Raw genomic sequence first — 9,274 nt, forward strand, 5'->3', positions numbered from 1 at the left:
TGTTACATCAAGTTATTTAAAAAAAAAAAAAAGAATAAAGCAAAAAATATAAAACTCCAACTTACAAATACAAATTAAAATAACGATGATGATGATGATGAAGAGTGTAATTGGGATGAGAGCATATTGATACATATTGCTACTGGTTGCTCGGTCAATTTCTGAAACGATACAAAAAAAAAAATAATAATACACAATAATTAACTTTGTCATAAAGCATGACTTAATGAGAGAAAATTTTTTTGTTTTGTTTTTATTCAAAAATGAAAATAATAATAATAATAATAATAATAATAATAAATAATAATAATAATAATGATGATGATGATGATTGGAAGAGTTATCATGTACATTGTTTTGTCTTGGTATAAAAGATGGGCTACAGCAAATATTCGGCTCAATACCACAGATTTGCTTGTCAGTTGTTTGACCTTAACCAGTTGAGCATGTCCCTTAGTGGCTGACAATATGTGCATCTCTGATCACGAGCAGAAGTAGTGGGAGAGCATCATAGTCATGTGTTGAGAGGGATTCTTAGAGGTTTGGATAATTCACCTTTGGAAAGATGGGTGGTTCATTCAACATCCTTAAACAATCCTTATTCAGGGACCTTTTGAGTGGGATAGGCTACTCAACCAGAAGAAAATTCTAACTGGGCCCCACCTGCAAGGTCATGCGCTGTTTATCTTGATATGAGATAACCATGTCATGCACATATGGTTGTGATGCATGTGCCTGGTGTACCCTTATCAGACGGGTAGTCATGATGGGTATACTGGGCTTCGTATATTTTACCCCAGTGTCACTTTGATGGCATGCACTGCTCTCTCACTCAATAATAATAATAATAATCCTTTCTACTAAAGGCAAAAGGACTGAAATTTGGAAGGAGGGCACTAGTTGATTACATCGACTCCAGTACTCAACTGGTACTATTTTATTGATCTTGAAAGGATGAAAGGCAAAATCAACCTCGATTGAATTTGAACTTAGAACATAAAGACAGACGAAATGCCATTAAGCATCTTCCCTGTCGTGCTAACAATTCTGCCAGCTTAATTATAATAATAATATTAATGATGATGATGATGATGATGATAATAATAATAATAATAATAATGTCTGGTGTACCCTTATCAGACGGGTAGTCATGATGGGTATACTGGGCTTCGTATATTTTACCCCAGTGTCACTTTGATGGCATGAACTGCTCTTTCACTCAATAATAATAATAATAATAATAATAATAATAATAATAATAGTAATAATAATAATAATAATGATGATGATGATAATGATGATGATGATGATGATGAGGATGATGATGATGTAAATAAACCAACACCGGTTATCAAGCGAAGGGCCCCCCCACACACACACACGTATATATACTGCAGGCTTCCATACAGTTTCTCTCTAACAAATCTTCTCACAAGGCATTTGTCAGTCCAGGGCTTATAGTAGCAGAAACCTGTCCAAATTTTCCGTGCAGTGAGATTGAACCACAAAATCAAGTTGTTGCAGAGCAAGTTTCTTAACCAGACAGTCATGCCTGAGTTTCAAAATAATTCCTTTTTAAAGTTACAAAAGTGTAACATTCGTTTTCTACATCACTCTCCGTTTCGCCTTCGGTTAAAAAATATGGAGGAGAAACGACTGGAATTCACAAATAATGATGAAGGGTGAAGAGAAGCAAGGGAGGTAATTCTAACGAAGGTAGGCAACTCTTGGTTACTTACGGTGAAGAAATGGTCGGCTGCTTTTACTGAAATTGCTCCAGCCTCGAGAATTTCTCGCTCTCACTCGGAAGATATAGTTCTCACCATCCTGTAGGTATTCCTCAATGATCCAATGTGGAGCGGAATCATTGTAGATCGTTGTCCAATTCCCACTGCCGACTGGTCTGAAAGCAAAACACAAAATCATAATTATCATTTTCTGCTATAGACAAAAACCGGATCTTTTCGGTTTTGAACGGCAGTTTTTAACATAATTTCCAGGTAACTAAAAAATTTAAAACTTCGTATATTGGTAGAATGTGTTTATAAAACATCTTTTTCTCTTGGCTTTATTGTGAAAATTCTATAGTTTGTAAGATATTTGTTGTTTTTTTCTTCAATTTCTGCAATTTCAACCAATCAATGACGTCTATTGAGGTGAAAACATTCTGTGCCGTATGAATATGTCCCTCGTTTAAGAAACAGATTGGGTTTATTTACATTTGTGAAGAAAAAAAGATACCCTTCCCCCCACCCCTAACCCTAACCCTAATCCTAACTAACCATAACCCTAAAACAGATTGAAATGCAATAGATCGATACTAGGGTCATAATTATGGGTGAAAATTTCATATGACACCGCTAGAAAAAAACTGCTGTTCAAACCGAAAATATCCCCAAAACCCCGGAATTTTAGGGAAGGGGCTGGTCGTTTACATCGAATCCAGTGTTTGTCTGGTACCTATTTTATCGACCCCCAAAAGGTTGAAAGGCAAAGCTAACCTCGGTGGAATTTGAACTCAGAATATAAAGACGGACGAAATGCCGCTAAGCATTTTGTCCGGCGTGCTAAAAGTTCTGACAGTAAACAAGTTGTGCTAGAATGTGTATTGGGGTTAATTGCGGAAACATTAGGGGACAATAAAACATGTTGATTTCAATCAAGGGGTCACTTAAATTAATAAGGGGTTTTAAGTAGCAACTTAAAAAGTGTAACAAAAACAAACTTTTGGTTGGTTTGAGCATAAATTTGGTTAAATATTTCGGCCAAATATGGCCTGTTTATATATTGAAATAGTTGTTTGTTCCTTTTCAAGCCACGCCTGGCTCATAAGGGCTGGTTTCCCAGTTTCCTTGGTGTATAGGTTCCCCACCTGGATGGGACGCCGGTCCGTTTCAGGTGAGCACAAAGGCAGGTTGGGTAACTGGAGATTATCAGCAGCCATAGAAAGAGGAGGAGGAGAAGGAGGAGGAGGAGGAGGAGAAGAAGGAGGAGGAGAAGGAGAAGGAAGAGGAGGAGGAGGAGGAGGAGGAGGAGAAGAAGAAGGAAGAGGAGGAGGAGAAGAAGAAGAAGGAGGAGGAGAAGGAAAAGGAAGAGGAGAAGGAGAAGGAGAAGGAAGAGGAGGGGGAGAAGGAGGAGGAGGATTTCTGTAATCTTCTAATTATTACATAATGTAACAAAGTTCTCACTTGTATTGCAGTTCGAAGAGATTCGGCGGCACTTTCTCATCTGGATGTTTCCATGTAACTTCTTCGTAACCTGAGTTTAGTTTGTGTACGTAAGGTAGCGATGGCGGAGACGGGAATTCAACTGGAACGGTAAGAAAGAGAAAAAAGGAAAAAAAAAAAAAAAGAGAAAGATGATTTATTGCTTGAGAAATTTTGATATTTTTTATTTGAAAAAAAAAAACAAAAACAAAATAGAAAATGTTTCTAAAAGCAATATTTATTGATACACTCCTTGAAATCTAATCAAGGAAGCACTCCGTCGGTTGCGACGATGAGGGTTCCGGTTGATCCGAATCAACGGAACAGCCTGCTCGTGAAATTAACGTGTAAGTGGCTGAGCACTCCACAGACACGTGTACCCTTAACGTAGTTCTCGGGGATATTCAGCGTGACACAGAGAGTGACAAGGCCGGCCCTTTGAAATACAGGTACAACAGAAACAGGAAGTAAGAGTGAGAGAAAGTTGTGGTGAAAGAGTACAGCAGGGATCACCACCATCCCCTGCCGGAGCCTCGTGGAGCTTTAGGTGTTTTCGCTCAATAAACACTCACAATGCCCGGTCTGGGAATCGAAACCACGATCCTATGACCGCGAGTCCGCTGCCCTAACCACTGGGCCATTGCGCCCCCACTTGAAATCTAATACAGAGAGAGATAACAGGGTGGACACCAGAGGTGGTGCTATGCTAAGAGAAGTAAAGCTGAGCTTGGAGGAGGTGATACTTGGGGGTGGGGGTTAGTGATTTATCGATGGGGAAACTGTAGGGTGCGAATGAAAGACGATAGAAATGGTCAATGAAGAGAAAACTGCGGAGAACTGACAAAATGAAAAACTGAAAAATGAAAAAAAAAAAAAAACATTAAAAAATATTTAAAAAAATTTTTTAAAAATTAGAAAATGAAATTAAAATGAAAAGATGATGGGAAACTGAGGTATTACTCTTTACTCTTTACTCTTTTACTCTTTTACTTGTTTCAGTCATTTGACTGCGGCCATGCTGGAGCACCGCCTTTAATCGATCAACTCAACCCCAGCACTTATTCTTTTGTAAGCCCAGTACTTATTCTATCGGTCCCTTTTACTGAACCGCTAAGTAACAGGGACATAAACACACCAGCATCGGTTGTCAAGCAATGCTAGGAGAACAAACACAGACACACAAACACACACACACACATATATATATATATATATATATATGGCTGTGTGGTAAGTAGCTTGCTAACCAACCACATGGTTCCGGGTTCAGTCCCACTGTGTGGCATCTTGGGCAAGTGTCTTCTGCTATAGCCCCGGGCCGACCAATGCCTTGTGAGTGGATTTGGTAGACGGAAACTGAAAGAAGCCTGTCGTATATATGTATATATATATATAAGTGTGTGTGTGTATATGTTTGTGTGTCTGTGTTTGTCCCCCTAGCATTGCTTGACAACCGATGCTGGTGTGTTTATGTCCCCATCACTTAGCGGTTCGGCAAAAGAGACCGATAGAATAAGTACTGGACTTACAAAGAATAAGTCCCGGGGTCGATTTGCTCGACTAAAAGGCGGTGCTCCAGCATGGCCGCAGTCACATGACTGAAACAAGTAAAAGAGTAAAAGAGTAATATATACGATGGGCTTCTTTCAGTTTCCTTCTACCAAATCCACTCACAAGGCTTTGGTCGGCCTGAGGCTATAGTAGAAGACACTTGCCCAGGGTGCCACGCAGTGGGACTGAACCCAGAACCATGTGGTTGGTAAACAAGCTACTTACCACACAGCCACTCAGTATAAATATCTTATATTCCTTAAGATATCTGTCAGAAATTTTGGCAGTAACTGGAGGATGTATTATGCAAGTGATAAGGAGGGTGTGATAAGGAGGGCAGATCAAGGTGGTAAACCAAAGACTATCCCAAGAATTCCACCTGGAACTAATTGAAATGTTGCTGTTGCTGTTGCTGTTGAGCGAAGCGGTCTTCGTCCCAGAGCTCGCAAGATGGGAGAAGTCCGAAACGTGGTCCTTTGCTATTCGTAACACCCGCAGAAGAGAAAGCAGGTCAACCCCCGACACCGAGAGCATCGACAGATGGACGAATGCGCATCCGGGCTCAGCGGCTGCGTAGGAAGTCGGGGACAAGAAACAGGAAGGAAGAATGAGAGAAAGTTGGAGCGAAAGAGTACAACAGGGGTCGCCACCACCTCCTGCCGGAGCCTCTTGGAGCTTTAGGTGAAATGTTGTGCCCGGGACATGACCAAGTTATTAGAGAAAAATTAAAAAACAAAAACGCTTTGACAAACGAAAACAAAACAAATGAGTTACTGTTTAACTAAATTAAACAAGCAATCAATTAAATAATTAGATAATTAACCAATTGACTGTGCCTCTCTCATATTTTGAACACCTAGCATAAAGTCACTTCTCTCTCACTCTCTCTCTCTCTCTCAAATAGACCTCCACCCTATAATTTTTCCTTTTCCTTTTTCTCTATTCTTGTTTTGTCTTGCATGTTATCTGGCAACCTCACTAGTGCTGGTGGCATAAGAAAATCACCCTGTACTACACACTCTATAAAGTAGACAGTGTTAGGAAGGGCATCTAACAATTAGATCCATACTTTAGCTGACACTGGAGCCTAACATGGCTCTGCAGACCTTGCCAAAGCATTCAACCCATGCCAGCATGGTAAATGGACGTTAAGTGATGATGATGATGATGATGATGATGATGATTGTGTATACACAGACACAGAGTGAGAAAATATCACTGAACACATGTGGTTCTAGATACATGAATTTAATAACGGTTTAACTCAGCACCACATGAAGTTTCATGGCCATGTAGACCATATCCCTCTCATCAGATGTTTGAGGACACACACACACATGCACACACACACACACACATACACACACACATACACACACACACAGTGAGTGAGAAAATGGAAGAAAATATCACTGAACACATGTGGTTCTGGACACATGAATTCAATGACAGTTTAACTCAGCACCACATGAAGTTTCATGGCCATGTAGACCATATCCCTCTCATCAGATGTTTGAGGACACACACACACACACATGCACACACACACACACATGCACACACACACATACACATGCACACACACACATACACACACACACAGTGAGTGAGAAAATGGAAGAAAATAGCACTGGACACATGTGGTTCTGGACACATGAATTCAATGACAGTTTAACTCAGCACCACATGAATTTTCATGGTCATCATCAGATGTTTGAGGACACACACACGCACACACACGCACGCACATACACACACATACATGCACGCGCGCACACATGTACACGCACAGCTATACATGATCAGTAAACAGTCCAGCAACATCTCACCCTCACTATCATCTTCACTGGGAAAAGAACCAAGAAACTAGGGGATCAAAGAGTTTTACTTACCAAGTGTTCTTATTGAATAAAGAAGGCTGCTATTAAAGTGAGGCCAATGTTTTTTAAGTTCAATGTGGTTATGGTACCTAATTCGGACCGCAAATTCATATAAACTATTCGGTTCAAGGTTGGAAAAGAACATTGTGAAAGTTTTGTTTCGTTCCGGCTGTACAATAAATTGCAGCCTTTGTGAATTCCATTTACGCATTGTGACGTTCTGTGAATGGAGAGAAAACAAATCATTATTTGGTGATAAAAAAGAATTTCATTTTGTGAAATGAAAGCAATTAGAAAGAAAAAGCAAATATTTCCCTTAAGGCTTTCTCTTATTTTTTCGTGCATACCACCAACCTCCACCTAACACATTGTTGTCAGGCTAAGATCTTGTCGACTTATAAGTTTAGCGAAGTGATTTCAGCCAAGACTGTCCCTTCTTTCAGACAGTGTACAACCCCCACACACAATACCACATTATCAAATATGTAGTCCCTTCTTATAAGAGTTTGGAAAGTGATTTGAGAGAGATTTTAGCTACTATTTTTAATAAATCAAGAAACTTTCTTTCACACACATCCAAATATTTCCAACTTCTGTCCAATAAGTATTATCCCAGATGTCCAATAAGTATTATCCTAGATGTCAAATAAGTATTATTCCAGATGTCCAATAAATATTATCCCAGATGTCCAATAAGTATTATCACAGATGTCAAATAAATATTATCCCAGATGTCCAATAAATATTATCCCAGATGTCCAATAAGTATTATCCCAGATGTCCAATAAATATTATCCCAGATGTCCAATAAGTATTATCCCAGATGTCCAATAATTATTGTCCCAGGTGTCCAATATGTATTATACCAGATGTCCAATAAGTATTATCCTAGATGTCCAATAAGAATTATCCCAGATGTTCAATAAATATTGCCCCAGATGTCTAATCAATAAAATTATGTTCAATGAATATGGATTTCATTGATAAAGTATGATTGGAGTTGATGTAATTGACTTACCCCTCCCCTGAAATTGCTGGCCTAGTGCCAAACCTTGAAATCATTGTTATTATTGTTAACGGCTGTTTGGTTTAGATAACAAGTTGGCAGAATCATTAGCATGCTGGGCAAAATTCCTAGTGGTATTTTGTGTGTCTTTATGTTCTGAATTCAATCTGAGTTCAATGCCACAAGCGGGCCAACTTTACCTTTCATTTTTTGGAATTGATAAAATAAGTACCAGTTGAGTACTGGGGTTAATGTAATCGATTTGCCCCCTCCCTTGTGCCAAAATCTGAAACTAATATTACTGTTCTATCTTCAGCATATCGGACAATATGATTAGCAGCATTTCGTTCATCTGAGTTCAAATTCTGCCATGGTTGACTTACCCAGTCCCACTAAAATTGCTGGCCTTGTGCCAAAATTTGAAATCATTATTAAAAGACTGTTAGCAATATATGCGTGGCATCTTGGGCAAGTGTCTTTTGCTATAGCCCCGGGCCGACCAATGCCTTGTGAGTGGATTTGGTAGACGGAAACTGAAAGAAGCCTGTCGTATATATGTATATATATGTGAGTGTGTGTGTATATGTTTGTGTGTCTGTGTTTGTCCCCCTAGCATTGCTTGACAACCGATGCTGTTGTGTTTACGTCCCCGTCACTTAGCGGTTCGGCAAAAGAGACCGATAGAATAAGTACTGGGCTTACAAAAGAATAAGTCCCGGGGTCGATTTGCTCGACTAAAGGCGGTGCTCCAGCATGGCCGCAGTCAAATGACTGAAACAAGTAAAAGGGTAAAAGAGTAAAAGAGTAATAGCAAACATCCGTTACCTTATTGATGATCAGAAATGTATGAATTGGTGTATCAGCAGGTGTTGTCCAAGAAACGTATACAGATGTTGCTGTGATATTGTGAAACCCGATTGGCGACAGATGCTTCGCAGTTTTGTTTGTTGCTTCCAGGGTATTGCTGCACCATTTTATTTCACTTTCGCAAGCTTTTGCCTGTGTTGACATAAGAGGTGAAATGCTAGATGTTAGATGTCAGAGGTCGAAAGATGTGAAACAAATGTTTATATGTTAAAAAAGCACAGATATGAAGAAATCAGTTTTTAAAGACAAAAATATATCCATTACTATCATATTACAATATATAATTTATACATACATGCCTTTCTTCCCTTGGACACAAAGACCTGTTGAGGCAAGCGAAGTCGATATAGAACCTCATTCGACGACAGGCACCCATGCCAACCCCCTTTGCTTGCGAAGACATGTTGGGGCAAGCGAAATCGATATCGAATTGAACCAGCCAGGATCCAAGGTCTGGTGGTACGTAAAAAGCACTATCCGACTCGTGGCCGATGCCAGCGCCGCCTCGACTGGCCTCCGTGCCGGTGGCATGTAAAATACACCAATCCGACCGTGGCCGTTGCCAGCCTCGCCTGGTACCTGTGCAGGTGGCACGTAAAAAGCACCCACTACACTCACGGAGTGGTTGGCATTAGGAAGGGCATCCAGCTGTAGAAACATTGCCAGATAAGACTGGAGCCTGGTGCAGCCTTCTGGCTTCCCAGATCCCCGGTCGAACCATCCAACCCATGCTAGCATGGAGAACGGACGTTAAACGATGATGA

The 9,274-nt window shown here is 40.1% G+C and overlaps 1 protein-coding gene across 6 annotated transcripts in view; it reads right to left on the reverse strand.

The window, feature by feature from the left end:
- LOC115224085 (proto-oncogene tyrosine-protein kinase ROS-like) overlaps positions 1-9,274 on the reverse strand; it is a 193,442-nt gene that overhangs the window by 85,175 nt on the left and 98,993 nt on the right. For all 6 annotated transcript variants that reach the window (XR_005003674.1, XR_005003673.1, XM_036512873.1 and 3 more), the window contains 5 exons: positions 8,469-8,642; positions 6,650-6,857; positions 3,189-3,309; positions 1,740-1,903; positions 66-161 (listed from right to left, as the gene is read on the reverse strand). Coding sequence is in view for 4 of the 6 variants with exons in the window: in XM_036512873.1 (XP_036368766.1) it covers positions 66-161; positions 1,740-1,903; positions 3,189-3,309; positions 6,650-6,857; positions 8,469-8,642 (763 nt within the window). In the remaining 2 variants the exon portion in view is untranslated. The remainder of the gene's footprint in view (positions 1-65; positions 162-1,739; positions 1,904-3,188; positions 3,310-6,649; positions 6,858-8,468; positions 8,643-9,274) is intronic.

This window comes from Octopus sinensis, linkage group LG24, assembly GCF_006345805.1.
Source record: "Octopus sinensis linkage group LG24, ASM634580v1, whole genome shotgun sequence".
NCBI lineage: Eukaryota > Metazoa > Mollusca > Cephalopoda > Octopoda > Octopodidae > Octopus > Octopus sinensis.